This window comes from Grammomys surdaster, unplaced genomic scaffold (assembly GCF_004785775.1).
Source record: "Grammomys surdaster isolate TR1022 unplaced genomic scaffold, NIH_TR_1.0 125950, whole genome shotgun sequence".
NCBI classification, from domain to species: Eukaryota; Metazoa; Chordata; class Mammalia; order Rodentia; family Muridae; genus Grammomys; species Grammomys surdaster.
In genome coordinates, this window is record NW_021620771.1 from 1,591,145 (window position 1) to 1,606,715 (window position 15,571).

The window sequence follows — 15,571 nt, forward strand, 5'->3', positions numbered from 1 at the left end:
GAGGAAGGAGAGGAGGAAGGAGAGGAGGAAGGAGAGGAGGAAGGAGAGGAGGAAGGAGAGGAGGAAGGAGAGGAGGAAGGAGAGGAGGAAGGAGAGGAGGAAGGAGAGGAGGAAGGAGAGGAGGAAGGAGAGGAGGAAGGAGAGGAGGAAGGAGAGGAGGAAGGAGAGGAGGAAGGAGAAGAAGGAGAAGAAGGAGAAGAAGGAGAAGAAGGAGAAAGAAAGAAAGAAAGAAAGAAAGAAAGAAAGAAAGAAAGAAAGAAAGAAAGAAAGAAAGAAAGAAAGAAAGAAAAAGACTGGCTGCAGAGAACTTGCTGCTCTTGCAGAAGATCCAGGTTCAGTTCGAGCCCCACGTGGTGGCTTACAATATCCGTAGCTCCAGTTCCATGGGACCTAATGCTCTCTTCTGATCTCTATGAGCACTCAGGTGGACACATACAAACATGGAGACAAATCAAGCTTGTACACAAAAACGAATAAAATCTTCAAAATCAATAAATCTTCAAAACAAATGACAACAAATACTGGCAAGGATGTGGGAAACAAGGATGGGGGAAATGTCGCTCTTAGTGGGGGCTGTAACTCAGTATAGCCACTATGGAAGTCACTGTGGAGCTTTCTCCAAATGCTGAAAAGAAACCTACCACATGTTCTGTTATACCGTTCCTCAGAATATAGCCAAAGCAGCCCACATCTACAGAGAAACCTGCACAGACATGTTTGCTCCCACCGTATTTGCAATAGCTAGGGAACAGAACCTGCCTGGAAGGCCAGCAAGATCAGTGGGTGGTGCAGAGAGGGGACACATACACAATGGAATTTTATTTAGCTTTAAGAGAAAGTGAAATTTAAGGGGAAATGGATGTGACTGGAAAATATACTAATTAAGACAAGTATGCTGATTGCTTTCTGTCAATTTGACATAAACCTAGACATAGCTGAGAAGAGGGGATCTTTATTGAGAACATGGCTTCATATCTGAGGAGAAATGAAGAAAATGCCTCCATAAGACTGACTTCTAGACAACCTGACATCACCCCTGGCCAGGTGGTCCTGGGTAATATGAGAAAACAGCCTGAGTGTTGGGTGTCACACATCTTTAATCCCAGCACTCAGGAAGCAAAGGCAGGTAAATCTCTGTGAATTTGAGGCCAGCCTGATCTACATCTACATAGTGAGTTCCAGGATACCCAGGGCTACATAGAAAAACCCTGTATCAAAAAAAGGCTGGGTGAGGCAGTGGTTGCACACACCTTTAATCCCAATACTTGGGAGTCAGAGGCAGGCAGATCTCTGAGTTCAAGGCCAGCCTGGTCTACAGAGCAAGTTCTAGGGCTACAGAGGGAAACTTCATCTCAAAAAAACAAAAAAAAAAAGAAAAAAAGGAGGAGGAAGAGGAAGAAGGGAGGAAGAGAAACAGAATGAACTGATACAGGATGAGTAAGCCACGAGGAATAAGCCAATAAGCACTTTTCCATGGCCTTTGCTTCAGTTCCCACCTCCAGGTTCCTGCCCTGACTTCCTTCAGGAACAGACTCTGGAAGTGTAAGCTGAACCCTTTCCTCATTGAGTTGTTTTGGTCATGATCATTATCATACCAACAGAAACCTAAACTAATACACCGGGCCTAGAAAGAAAAATGGCAGGTATGTTCTCCTTCATATATGAATCCCTGGCTTTGTATTTTTAGATTTATGTGGTTAACAGAGAGTGTCTGTAGGGCCCATGAAGGGAAGAGTGTTCTTTTTTTTTTTTTTTTTTTTTTTTTTTGGTTTTTTGAGACAGGGTTTCTCTGTGTAGCCTTGGCTGTCCTGGAACTCACTCTGTAGACCAGGCTGGCCTCGAACTCAGAAATCCGCCTGCCTCTGCCTCCCAAGTGCTGGGATAAGGGAAGAGTGTTCTTAAGGGGATAGAACATATGTGATATGAAGATGCAGAGGAGAATATTAGCAGTTAAACGTTTACCCGGAGATATAGGAAGGAAGTAGGGGGTAAGGGGTAGGGCGGGTAAGGTAAAAGTAAAGGCGTATAAAAACGACCCTATGAAAACCCACTGCCTTCTAATATATTTAAAAGGCACGATTTAAAAAACAGCAGGAATTTGAGCTGATACTCTACATGGGTGGAAAGTGATTGACACCAAATGAAAGTCTTGGTACCAGGCATGGGTGACAGGTCAGTGAAGGCCCCAGGGGCCCCCAAACGACACAGGCTAGTGAAGCTGGCTCTTGGTTTCCCAGCAGAACCTGGCAGTAAGACCCTAATGCTGAAGACACCACACAATATGCTTGCAGGACAAAGAGAAATCAAACTGGAACTGACCTAAAAGTGTCCTACTGACTAGATTTCCTAAGACCAGAAGATGCTTTGCAGGCTGCTGGGGAGAAAAGCCATCCATGGCATCCCTGCGTTCAGCCCTTCAGCTGTAAATCAACCTGCCAAGATGTGCCCACTCGTGCGATAGTGGCATGATGTTCACGGGGCAACCAAAGTGAGTTTGAATTGGATTGAAGGCCTGCTCTGCACTGTACTGTAAACCTGGTCAAAAACCCTGGCTCAAGAGGTCACGGGCTCTGGGAGGGACCTACTGCTGTTGTTTTGCTTAAATGGATGTTTGTCAAGCCACATTCGGACTATTCATGTGTCTACCCATAGATCACTGCTGCTCTCAACCTTGCCCAGAGGAGTGTCTCTCTGCAGTGGTCAGCGGGTAGCACAGACTCCTAACTGGTCAGAGGGCTGAGACCAAGTGACCGCCAGAGTACTCAGCCTTTGTTTGTTTAGTGGGTTTGTTGTGTTGTGTTGTTAAGACAGTGTCTTACTATGTATGTAGCCCTGGCTGTCCTAGAACTTTCTATGTAGGCCAGGCTGGCCTAAAAACTCACAGAGATCCTCCTGCCTCTGCTTCCCAAGTACTGGGATAAAAAGCACGCACCACACCTGGCAAGGTGCTCAGCCTTAACTGAGACTTCTGAACCCTGAGGAAGAGAAGTGGAAAGAAGGTAAGAGTGGGAGGATGGGGATTGGGGAAATGAACTCTCTCTGGCACGACATGGCCACAGCACGCACGAACTTACTGCAGCGTGTTTACCTGCACAAGATGGAGCCAACAAAATCAGTCAACAATCCAGCACACAGTGCTAACTCAAGAGAGAAGAGAAGGCTGAGGAAGACAAGGAGCAAGAGGGCAGAGTTTGGATGGATATGATCAAGATACATCATAAGTACCTAAGAAATTGTCAAAGAATAAACAAAAGACAACCTAAAAAGAAAACGCTGAGCGGTGGTGGCGCACGCCTTTAATTCCAGCAGAGGCAGAGGCAGGTGGATCTCAAGGTAAGCCTGGTCTACAGAGCAAGTTCCAGGATAGCCAAGGCCACACAGAGAAACCCTGTCTCCAAAAAGGAATAATAATAATAATAATAATAATAATAATAATAGAAAAATGATAAACTGTAATGAAATAATGAAATGTAAGTATGTGAAGTGTTCCATTCTTTTAAAAAAGTACTTGGGGGAGGAAGGGTTACTGAGAGATGGCTCAGCAGTTAAGAGCACCGACTACTCTTCCAGAGGACCTGTGTTCGATTCCCAGCACCCACATGCCTGCTCACAACTGTAACTCAAGTTCCAGGGGATCTGACACACTCTTCTGGCTTCTGCTGGCACCAGGCACTCAGACAGTACATGCAATACATGCAGGCAGAACACCACATTCACAAAATTAAAAAGAAAATAACCATTGAATCCTTCAACAGCCCTTTCCCACGTACTCAGGACAGACAACCTCAACTCTTCTTCAGTGACCTCCTAGACAGGGACAAGTTTCCCTCATTTGAAAAGGAACAGAGAGGCTAAATGTCATCCAAGGCATGGTAGGATGATTCTGGCCAGCATCAGACAAAGTGGGTTATCTTTTGCCTGGCAATGTCCCTCCCTCTGTGTAAGGCAGGCAATAGTCTACCTGGGGCAGGAAGTCTCTTATTCCAGGCTGAAGTAGGGTCCCCAAGTCACAGAGTACCCAGGTCTAGCAAGAAGGTGGTAAAATGAACCAACAGGTCCCTATCAGGCCCAGCCCCCACCCCTCTGAACACCAGGTTCAAATAAAAACAGTGCAGCTGCCGGTCTATTATCTACTTCACTGTCCCCAAGGTATTCCACACAGCACAAGAAAGCCAGAACCCTGAACCCCTGCGGCGTGTGAGTGTGTGTGTGTGTCTGTGTGTGTGTGAGGGGGAGAGGAGAGAAAGAGGGAGAGAGGAGAGAAAGAGGGGAGAGGAGAGATCAGAGATAACTTCTGAGTCAGCTTTCGTTCTACCCTGTGGTTTCTGGGCTCAAATTCAGGTTATCAGTCTTGGTAACAGGCATTTTTATCTTCTAAGCCATTTTACCAAGCCTGGAGCTTTCTTTCAAGACTGGACTGAAATCCAGTGGTCACAGTTCTCCCTTCTCTCCCTCATTCCTTAGCTCTAAGTAGCCAGGACCCAGCACTGGCTCTACTCTGGGTGTGGTGAGTGAGCTAAGGCCTGAAGAGCAGGTGGGGAGGGCTGCCTACGGGAGCATAAGAGGTAGGACCAGTTCCCTCCGGACTGCTGGTGTGTGGCTCAGGGCGGAGCCCCTGGGTTTAAAGAGCAGAACCCACCCAGGCTGTCCTCAGACTTTTCCTCTCGGCACCACTCACCTGGCTCGGGTCATCTCCAGGGTGAGTAGAGATTCTCTAGGACTTAAGTCCTTGGAGGGGGTGGTCGCCAGACCTTCTGAGGAAGGGGTGGTGGGTGCTGACTCTAGGACTCTGAGAAGTGAGCAACTATTTGGGGATTGTAAGAACAGAGATGGCCTCTCTGGGCCTTGAGGGTTCTGACTTTATGACTGTGTAGCAGTGAGTTCGGGACTAGGGGAAGTAAGAGCCAACCTTTAGCAGAAGCAAAATGAAAATGCGACATAATCCAGGAGCTGTGGCTTTGTGGGAAGGGGTAAGAGAAACAGATGAAGGGCAAAGGAAAACCAGCTTCAGAGACTGGCCAGACCATAAACGCAGGAGATTTTTTTTTTTTTATCCAGTTTTCCATCTTAGGGCAAAAGGCCCATGTGGTTTATATATACTGTAGCAGGCTTTCTAGGCTAGGTATATTTTTTAGGATTGGCATATCATAGTTCCCTTAATTTTGTCTCCGTAATTTACAAGGTTGCCATTATTTATAGGTCACTGAATCACAGAGATATTATCTACTAAGTCACACACCTGGTAAGTGGATGTGAGAGGACTGAGCCCAACCAGTAGGTGCTGGATCTGTGATCTCAGTAGTAGACCAGAGTTCACTATAGTAGACAGTAACTGTGACTTCAGAACTGAACCCTTGACACTAGCCTGTAGCTACCATTATACAAAAAGAAGGGATGGAGCTTTTTCTTTCCTAAACTCAGCTGCACAAGGAGTATTACATACAATGTAAATGGGGCCCTGGGTAGGACCTACTCACAGGAGAAAGGGGTTGTGTCTCTCACACCAGCAGACCTTTCTAGCAGGTACCTATGCTCTGAGCAGATCTGGGGCTACTTGGAGCAAAGTTCCGAACTCTAGAAGAGGAGGCTGGAACTGCACCCTCCAGCCCTGTTCTTGAATTCTGAGATAATCTAGGACTCCACCAGACTACTACAGGCCCAGATCTTTTCAAGTGGAAGAGTCTGGGCCTGACACCAGGCTAGGAAAGCCTAGCTCCTACATAGAACAGAATCTCACTTTGAGCGTTTGGTTTTATCTTTGGGAATTCCTACTTCCTGTGGAAGAGATGATAGTATCTTTATAGAGCTCTTCCCAAAGCCCAGTGTGGTCACTATAGGGTGTTCTGTCCTGAACACGAAACTGGAATCAAGCAATCCACATACCCAGGTAATCACCAGTGCCATCTGTAGATGTGAAAACGGAAAGTCATGATTTTCTTAAGGTCAGCGCTTGCCTATGTGGGATTCACATGCCTGATTTTCACACCTCTTAAGTTCTGCCTCTTACTGTGAGCTGTGGCAGGTCACAGAGCACAGACCCAAGCCATCGCCTCTATTCTGCATCTCACCCAGCAGCCTGCAGCCTCGCCCTGGGCCCTGATATGGAGGGGATAACCTGTGCCTTTCTCCTGGTGCTAGCAGGTGAGCACTCCATACACTCCGCCTACCAAGGCAGTGGAGACTAGACAGCCTCTCCCCAGAGTAGGACTGCTACCCAATAAATGTGTTTACCTTTAAACTGTCAGCTGCGTAGAACACTAGTACAAGAGGAATGAGGACACTGAAAAGTTGCTTAACGGCTACTGCGTCAGTGGACTGTGAAAAACAGACAATGCATATCAAAGTTGGCTTGTTTCTTTAAGAGGCAAAGAGCCTGGCTCTGTCCAACACTTTTCAGACAAGGTTAAAAATGAATCAACCATGGGGCGGTGGTGGCACAGGCCTTTAATCCCAGCACTTGGGAGGCAGAGGCAGGCGGATTTCTGAGTTCGAGGCCAGCCTGGTCTACAGAGTGAGTTCCAGGACAGCCAGGGCTGCACAGAGAAACCCTGTCTCGGAAAAACAAACAAACAAACAAACAAACAAAAAAACAAACAAAAAAGAATCAACCATCCGGTTCAGAGCACGAGAATAGAAGGACAAGATACACAAAGGGCTCTGAATGGGAAGCCATGGGCCTCGGGATGATTTGAAAAAGCCAAGGCTTGCTTGGCATCTGGTAGGACTAGGGTCAGGGTCACTTCGCAGATCCTTCTAGACAGCTAGCTTTTTAGACATCGGTGTGATAAACACCCATTTCTGCTTCTCTCACCCAGGTCTGCCTGCCTTGGAAGCCAATGATGCAGTTGGTGAGTACCCAGCACTGTACACCCTCAAGTGCCACCTGCCTGCATTCCCTTCTAAGACCCTGTATCCTGTCTCCTAGTTTGGGTATTTGTTTACTTATTTTTCATTTACTGCAGATAAAGACAGTCCCTTCTACTATGGTAAGAGCCGACACCAACCCCCATCCCTTCCCACCCCATCACACTCAATCCTTGTCTGCGTTAGATCTCTGAACCAAGCCAACTGATGAGGACGGTACATAGCCCAGCAGTCAAGGTGGGGTGGGGCATCAACCCTGTTCTTCATTAAGAGCTAAAAAAAAAAAAGGGTGCCTTGAGGGCATGGAGGTGGGGTTGGTCCAGTGACCCCTGTTCTCCTTTCTCTAGGTCTGACTTCTTTGTCTCTCATGGCACTTGTCCCCATGAGATACTATTACATGATGTATCTATTAACCCATTTGGTCTCCTTTTCATTGCCTGGGATTTAAGTGCCGTGTGGGCAAGCACTTATTTATAGGACAAGGGGGTGCTTGTAAAGGTGCCCCACAAAGCCACACCCCAAGCCCCATAAATACCTCTTGAATGAATGTGTGAGGGTACTGTGAGGCAATGTCTTCTCTTTGCCCCCACCCCCAGACTGGGAGAGCCTGCAACTGGGAGGAATGATCTTTGGAGGGCTCCTGTGCGTCGCTGGAATCGCCATGGTCCTGAGTGAGTAGAGGGATTGGCAGTGTGGGGAAAGGAAGGCTCAGACTCAGGCTGAATCTATCTTCTTCCCCTCCTAGGTAGCAAGTGCAAATGTAGGCGCAACCATACAGCCAGGTAAGCAAGTGGCGAAGTTGTATGTATCTTTGCCTGAGGACACCTATGTGGTGATAATTTTCTAAGGCCAACAGAACCACTACACCCTGTCTATTCACTGGGCTAAAAGTGGGATTTATTTGAAGATTAAATAAACTCTCAAAGGCCCCAAATCAGGAAAAATTCCGTCCTTTGATATTAAAAGTCACTATGGAAGAAGAGTATTCGTGTTTGTAACCCCCTGGCAGTAAACACCTGTAATCTCAGCATTTGGTAGGGGTAGAGAGATCAGCAGGCCATCCTTGGTTACATACCAAGCTCAAGACTAGCCTCAGCTACTACATAAGACCATGTCTCAAAAACTCAAATACATAAAAGGAAAGTATGCCCTTGGAGAGGGACATGGGAAACCCTGAGGAAACAGAAGACCTCGATGCTTATCTGCATGTTTCCTCTCTAGTTCCTTACCTGAGAAAGGCACTCCACTCATCACTCCAGGTGAGTTGGTGGGATGCAGGAAGAGAGAGTAATAGGGTACCAAAGGGAAGAGGTCACTGAAGAACTGACCCACCTCTCCACAGGCTCTGCCAGTACCTGCTGAACTGAACACAGGACCAAGTTTGAAGGCAAGCTCTTCGACAGTGCCGTTTGTCTCCCCTCTGGAGACCTTCCTCTCCAGGATGGCTTCCCTAGAGCAAACTGTTAAGTCTTCAGTGACAGGGAAGGAAGGGTGTTCCAAAGCTGACTTTATATTAAACTGGTCTTGCTGCTCTGTTCTGTGGTCCTGTGACCCCTCTGTGATGTGTGGGGAGAGCAAAGCTGTGGGAATGCCTGATGAGTTGTCTGTCCCTATGGCTTTTTATATGGAAGCTCAATCTCAGCTACATCCTATTTTGAGAATCTCCTAATTTACTGTGTGCCTCCAATGCTCTCCCATGGATTAAAGTCCAGCAATACAAATGAACTTGCCAATAAAAGATACCACAATGTTTTATCCAAAGACTAGAATCTGTGCCCAGAGACCCGAGCAGTTCTGATGACATGGCTCGCCTCTACGTGATATAACCTAGAATGACGGCTTAGTCGCTCTGGAACCCCATCTCACTGAGACTTCACTGACCCATCCACCCTGGAATTCTTGGACAGCCCTCAGATCGAAACATAGAAAACCTCCGATGTCCTGGGATGCAGGTGCATCCAACAGTCTCAAAACAGTGATAAGGGGAGAGCAGCAAAAGCCAGAACTCAAAACTCTTGGGTAGAGTTTCCGCTGGGTGTTTGGAGAAGTCAGGAAGCTGGAGGCAGTGGCCCAGAATCAGACCCAGAGAAATCTGAGTTTCATCTTTCAGGTTCAGAAAAGTATGAAAAATGAGGCACAGAATTGTCCTGGATGACGGAACCGGGCATGCAAATGTCAAGGGCACAAATGACCTGGGCTGTGCCACTGTAAGAAATGACTGCCATGCCTGTAAGATCCCAGCATGACAGCTGCTTTGCAGCAGCACCCCCTTGAGGCGTTTCGCGGTGCTCTTCTGCCCTTGTGAAAGCCTGCTCAGACAAAGCAGGTTTAAGTCTCAAGTGACAGGCCACAGGTCTGTCTCTCTGCTGCGCACAATTCTATTTAAGTATAACAGGCTCTTGCCCCTTTGACTGGAGATGCAAGCTTTCCGACCACACATCCAGCTTGGAGAAGCTATCATAGACCCCACATCTGAAATGCTTTTCCTGTATTTGCTTTGTGGTAGCCAAAAACTCACATAACTGTGTTGTTTTTAGGCTACCAAACACTGAACATGGCCCAGGCTAACCTTGACTTTGAAGCTCCATTCCTCTTGCCTTCACCTCCCAAGGGCCATCACATTGGTTTATGTGGCGCTAAAGCACAAACCCAGGGCCTCAGGAATGCTAAATGCTCTACCAATTGAGCAATATACTCAACTTTAAAATGTTTCTTAAAATTTAGATCCAGGCGCATGCCTTTAATCCCAGCACTTGGGAGGCAGAGGCAGGCGGATTTCTGAGTTCGAGGCCAGCCTGGTCTACAGAGTGAGTTCCAGGACAGCCAGGGCTGCACAGAGAAACCGTGTCTCAAACCCCCCCCAAAAAAAAAAAAATTAGATCCAGTTACCCACTCCTATTAGCAACAATTCTGAAGTGCAAGGCCAAATCATCCTGTATATGGTTCTCATCACAGTATTAAATGGTACCAAATCACAAACCTGTGCTGTAGCATAGGTGGCAGTCTATGAAAGAACATGGAACCTTGCCTTTGTAAGGGCAGGATCAGGGGCAAGAAGTCTAGAGATGCTGTTAGCTCCAGAGAGATGCTCCAGGGGGTGCTGCTGCAAAGTGGATGGCGTGCTGGGATCTTCTCACAAGTATGGCAGTATTTCTTACAGTGGCACAGCCCAAGTCATTTTTGTGCCCTTGACATTTGCATGCCTGGTTCCCTCATCCAGGGCAATTCTGTGTTCTACAGGGCCTTGGACAGCAAGATCTCTACCAAACAAACACTTTCTTTTCCTCCTCTGAGAAGCTATTCAGGTTGAGAACTGCTTCTCCCCAAGCTTTTGTGTGATGTCACTGGAAGTTCTCATTAGACTATTGCCCCCTGGCAGGAGGCAACTTTACAGCTCCTTCCCCTCTTCATCCTCGGTTTTTCAAGACAGGGTTTCTCTGTGTAGCCCTGGCTGTCCTGGAACTCAACCTCTGTAGACCAGGTTGGCCTCGAACTCAGAAATCTGCCTGTCTCTGCCTCTCAAGTGCTGGGATTAATAGGCATGTGCCACCACTGCCTGCCCAATTCAGTTTCTTAACAACCTAAGAAATAGGGATTCTACCATCCCAGTCTTTCTTAAACCTGTGGGTTTCAACCCCCAAACCACTGACCCTATCACAGGAGTTGCCTAAGACTATCAGAAAGATATTTGCATTATGACTCTTCATAATAGCAAAATCACAGTTGTGAAAAAGCAACAAAAAAATGATTTTACGGTTAGGAGTCATTACAACATGAGAAACTGCACTAAAGGGTCAGCATCAGGAAGGCTCAGAACCACTACACTATCTGTCCTGATTTACACAAAAGCCATGCTAACAAGTACAGCTTCTCAAACCCAGGAAGTCCTGTTCCTAACCGTTTCTAAAGCACTCTTGCTTCTTCTGAGACTTGGGACTGTTCCAGAGACAGCCCAGTGACTATGCTTGTTTCGTAATTATGTCCTGTCTACTTATTAGTGATGTTGCAGATTATATTTTCTTGGGGCAGAGTCTCCTGTAGCCTCTTGAATTCTTGATCTTCTGAGTGCTGAAGTTACAGTCAAGTGCCACTACATCTGGTTTTACTGTTCTGGGTATGAAACCCAGGGCCATGCATATGCTAGAGAGATATTGAGATATACCGGAAGCCGTTGAGCATGCTATGACAGCCCCCGGCCCAGCCTAGCGCTAAAACTACAGTACTTAATATACAACAAATAAATACAAGTGTGATGGGCAAGCACCTACGACTTCTGCACCTGGAAAGCATATGCAAGAGGATCATACCAAGTTTGAGGCCAGCCTGGCCTAGTGAAAGTCAGACCAGTCAAAGTTACAAAGGAAGATTCTCTCAAAAATCAAGAGGCTGGGGAAAATGGCTTTTTTGGTGAAGACTTGAGCACTGATCACCAGCTCTTATTTAAAAGCCAAGCACTGCAATGTATAACTATAACCCTAAGGATAATGGTTGGATTGAGCAGGTGGATCCGTAAGAACTCTCTGGTCAGCCTAGCTGAATTGATGAGCTCCAGATTGTGAGATAATGTTCCAAAAAACTAGGTGAAGAGTGGTCAAGACACTAACTTCTGACATGCATGAATATGTATGCATCTGCACTCACATGACCACCACATACACACACACAAGGAGAAATGAGGTGGGCTTGCATTGAGGCATCCTATTCCTGTGAGTACCCCCTTACCTATACCTGTAAGGAGAAAACATCTGATCCAACAACTTGGACTTTGGCACAACTTTGGTCTGCGGTGGGATCCGTCTGGGGTGAGCAGGTATCTGTGTGATATATCACACAACCTATTAGAGACAGAACTAACTCTGAACATGTTTTCTGACCAGGTCTGGTAAAGTTCTTAGCAGCCACACATCCTCAGCCTGAGTTCTGGACACAAGTTAATAAGCCTACTCTCAGGTACAAAGGAACAATCAGTTGGTTTAATCCAACCTATAAGCTTCATTACTTATAGATGAGTCAAAAACTTACCTTCTGCCTGAGATGTCTCTGTAATGTTCAAGTTTTGTATAGTGTGATGTTGTGGTTTGTATATACTCAGTCCAGGGAGTGGCACTATTAGGTGTGACTCTGTTGGGAGTGTGTCACTGTGGGTGTGGGATTTAAGACCCTCATCCTAGCTGCCTGAAAGCCAGTCTTTTCCTAGCAGCCTTCAGATGATGCAGAACTCTCAGCTCCACCTGCACCATGTCTCCCTAGATACTGCCATTCTCCCACCCAAACAGAGCCTCTGAATCTGTAAGCCAGTCCCAATTGAATGTTGTTCTTTACAAAAGTTGTCTTGGTCATGGTGTCTGTTCACGGTAGTAAAACCCTAAGACAGAAGTTGAAGATTTTCTGACATCTATTTTTGTTTCTTTAGAGTCAAGGTTTCGTTTCATGTAGCCTAGGAATCCAAGGAAAATAATAAAAATAATCTGATATACCATTTGTCCAACTAAAAAAGAATTTTAAAAAAGCAAATTGGCAGGAATGGTAGCTCATGCCTACAATCTCAGATTCTAAGAATGGGGAAAAAATAGTCTGGGTACCAGGCTAGATTATAGCTGAAATCTTGTGTCAAAAACAAAAAAGGCAAGTACTGAAAGATACTAAGATACTAAGAGCCTAAGAAATTTTCTACAAAGATATTTTCAAATGAAAACAAAAACAAACCGGAACAAATAAAAACTCATTTGGCCAGGCATGGTGGTACAAATCCCATGTACCTCAGAAGCAGAGGCAGGTTGAGAGTTCAAGACCAGCCTGGTCTGCAAAGTTCTAGGACAGCCAAGGATACACAGTGAAGACGGTGTCTAAAAACTCAAAACAAAAGCCAGAAGCTATCGACCACAGATAAAGGATAAAACATTAAACAGAGCCAGGAAAACAGCTCAGTGGGTAAAAGCCCTGGCCCAACAGACCTAAAGAGCAGAGTTTGATCTTAGGAGCCAATCTACAGAGATGAAAGGTGGAGACATAATGGCTGAAAGCTCAAGGGCCAGCTAGCCACAGCAGAATAAGAGAGCTGCCTCAACAAGGTAGAAAGCCAGAACAAACAGTTGTTCTCCACTTAACCTACCATGGCATATGTGTACCTGCACTCACATCCAAACAGAACACAAAGTATTTTTTAAATAGTGTAAATTGAGCATTGTGCCACATGTCTGTAATCTCAACACTTGGGAGGTAGAAGCAGGATTGGGAGTTCAAGATCAAGCCAGAGTTTGAAGTTAGCATGGGCTGGTAAACAACACTCAGAAAACCCTTGTAGGCCTTCAAGTAACTAGATTATGTTTTCAAGCGTAAAACCAGCTCTCTCCACAACTCAAAATATGCTAGCAAATTTAAAAGCTGTTAAGATTTTTTCACCTCAGTGCTAGGAATGAACACAAAGCCTTACACACACTAGACAGCCCTCTAACAGGGATACATGCCCAGCACAATATGCAGTAGTTTTACCTGTATCTTGTAAAATCTACATTGTGCTGACCACAGACTAACACATTTAACGAAGACTGAACATTTAGATTTTTTTTTTTTGCTCCAGTGCTGTGTGATGCAATTAATGGTGATACAAATCCCATGTACTTGAGAAGCAGAGGCAGGTGAGAGTTCAAGGCTTAGCATAGTCTACAGACAGGGAGACACTGTGAGACAGTGTCTAAAAACTGAAAACAAAACAGCTTTTTTTTCCCCTTCAACAGTAACTATGGCCAATGACTGACCATGGCTATTTGAGCAGGTTTACAGACAGGAAGCCAGATTAGCTTTACACTAACCAACTCCTTTCTTCAAGAAACTGAATGGTTTTCCTGATAAAGCTTGAAACCTGAGTTCATCCAGCCTCTACCAGTCAGGTCATGGGTATACAATCCTTGATTCCTAAATCCAGTGAGTATATCAATCTAGTGCACCCTGAGCAGTGTGTAAATGACCTGAATCCATCAAGAGATCTCGAGTTGAATGTTTGGGGAGCTGGTGGCACCATTTCAAGGTGCTAAAACCTTCAGCAACTGGGACCTAATTGACATATTGGAGAAATTATGTTATACTATCTCCCCCACATGCTGTGTTGTGTGCCAGGATCTCCACCACTAGTCACTAACAGTGGTTCCTAGCTCTAAGAAGCAATCAGTGAAAATTCTGAAAGCACCAATTCTTTGTAAGCAGTATCGAAGCCTTCGGATAGAATTTAGGGTCACACTTTGGATACTTTCTGAGTTGGGAAGACTGTTCAGGAGGCAAAGGCTCATGTTGCCAAGTTCAGTCCTTCAAACACATCCAGAACCAACTTCCACACTTTATTAATAACTGGCATGCAGAAGCTGGCAAGTAGAAATATGAGCACATTTGGCTCCATGTTCATGAACACTTCTTGTAAAGAATGAGTGACTCCCAGCATTCACTCGGAGGCTCACAAGTACCAGACAGGAGGTATATACATGTGGATGAAACAAAAAATTAAAAAAAAAAAAAACCCTGAACATTACTTTTAAGAGGGGACAATCACTTGGAGCTAATTCAAAAGTGTCTCTTACAGGGTACATGGCTTCCTCAATAAACAAAGATGAACATTGGTTGCCTGCCCAATACCTGTAGGGTTAAAAGCTACCACATCTGTTTTGCTAGGACCATTCTTTCCTATAGCACAGATTGCTTTTTACTACTACAGATTTTTGTAAGTGCTACCGATTGGTCCTGAAAAGGGAGTTGGGGGAAGGACAGTGGGCTCCTAAGTTAGTGGGTTTGCATTCACTACAGTTCTTATACCACAACAGGGTTGAAAAAGACTAGGGACCCACTGCCATGAACACATGGTTACAGAACTTTATTACAGATCACTAGTGAGGCTTAGCTTATTCCACCTTTAGATGCTAAGACAGCAAAAAGACAACCAGGTTATTAAGATGCCTTAGGTATCCATACCAACAGAGCCTTTTATAGCCAACACTTAAGCCCTGGGTTATTTTGTCTAATGTTTACAGGCACTAAGAGAATATACTATTAAGACTTCCAGGTTTCCTTCACAATTTATGGCCTCTAAGTTGTTTTTTTTTTGGGGGGGTGCACACAAGAAACAAAATCAGTCTATATGACCTCTAAAATGTGGCCTGGACACCTGGTTCAGTGGCAGAGGATTTGTTCAAAATACCCAAACCCTGCTAAGGTTATTCCTTTATGGTGGTTTGTTGGCAACAATAAAATTGCTTGCCGCCTCTGAAAAGTGGCTTTTGCTACTTACTGGTTACCAATGCCCACTCTACAATAAATTTTGACTCCAGTAGGAAAGTACTTTAAAATTTAAGGTATGAGACCCTTTAGTCATAATTTGTAAGACTCAAGTAGAGCTCCCAGTAACCATTCTAGTTACTGGGGAATCCAACACCCTCTTCTGGTCACAAGACAGCAGGCAGGAATGTAGTATACTTCTGAAGTATAAATGCTTTCAATAGTTTATAGTGTAATTATAGTACTATGTGCTTCCTTGTGTATACTGGGCTACTCGTAGTCAATCTCTACAAGGCACATAAGTAACTTATTTTAAAAGCCAAATTGGCTGGCCTAGAACTCACTATGTACACCAAGATGGCCACCTTGAGCTCATGTTATCTTCAGCTTCCCAAGTGCTGGGATTACATGCCTGAGACACACCACCCAGCTACCACTATTTTCA

General features: G+C 45.4%; 1 protein-coding gene across 2 annotated transcripts; it reads left to right on the top strand.

The window, feature by feature from the left end:
- The first annotated feature begins 4,658 nt into the window (after positions 1-4,658).
- Positions 4,659-8,397, top strand: Fxyd4 (FXYD domain containing ion transport regulator 4). Of its 2 annotated transcripts, none has more exons than XM_028753449.1 (9): positions 4,659-4,699; positions 5,200-5,242; positions 6,073-6,141; positions 6,816-6,848; positions 6,963-6,986; positions 7,461-7,535; positions 7,610-7,646; positions 8,086-8,123; positions 8,207-8,397. In XM_028753449.1, exons 3-9 carry the CDS (start codon positions 6,102-6,104, stop codon positions 8,224-8,226), a joined length of 267 nt encoding a protein of 88 aa, XP_028609282.1. In that variant the 5' UTR covers positions 4,659-4,699; positions 5,200-5,242; positions 6,073-6,101; the 3' UTR covers positions 8,227-8,397. The 2 variants fall into 2 exon arrangements, with proteins under 2 accessions (XP_028609282.1, XP_028609284.1); XM_028753451.1 differs by having other exon boundaries at positions 6,076-6,141.
- Positions 8,398-15,571: the final 7,174 nt, after the last annotated feature.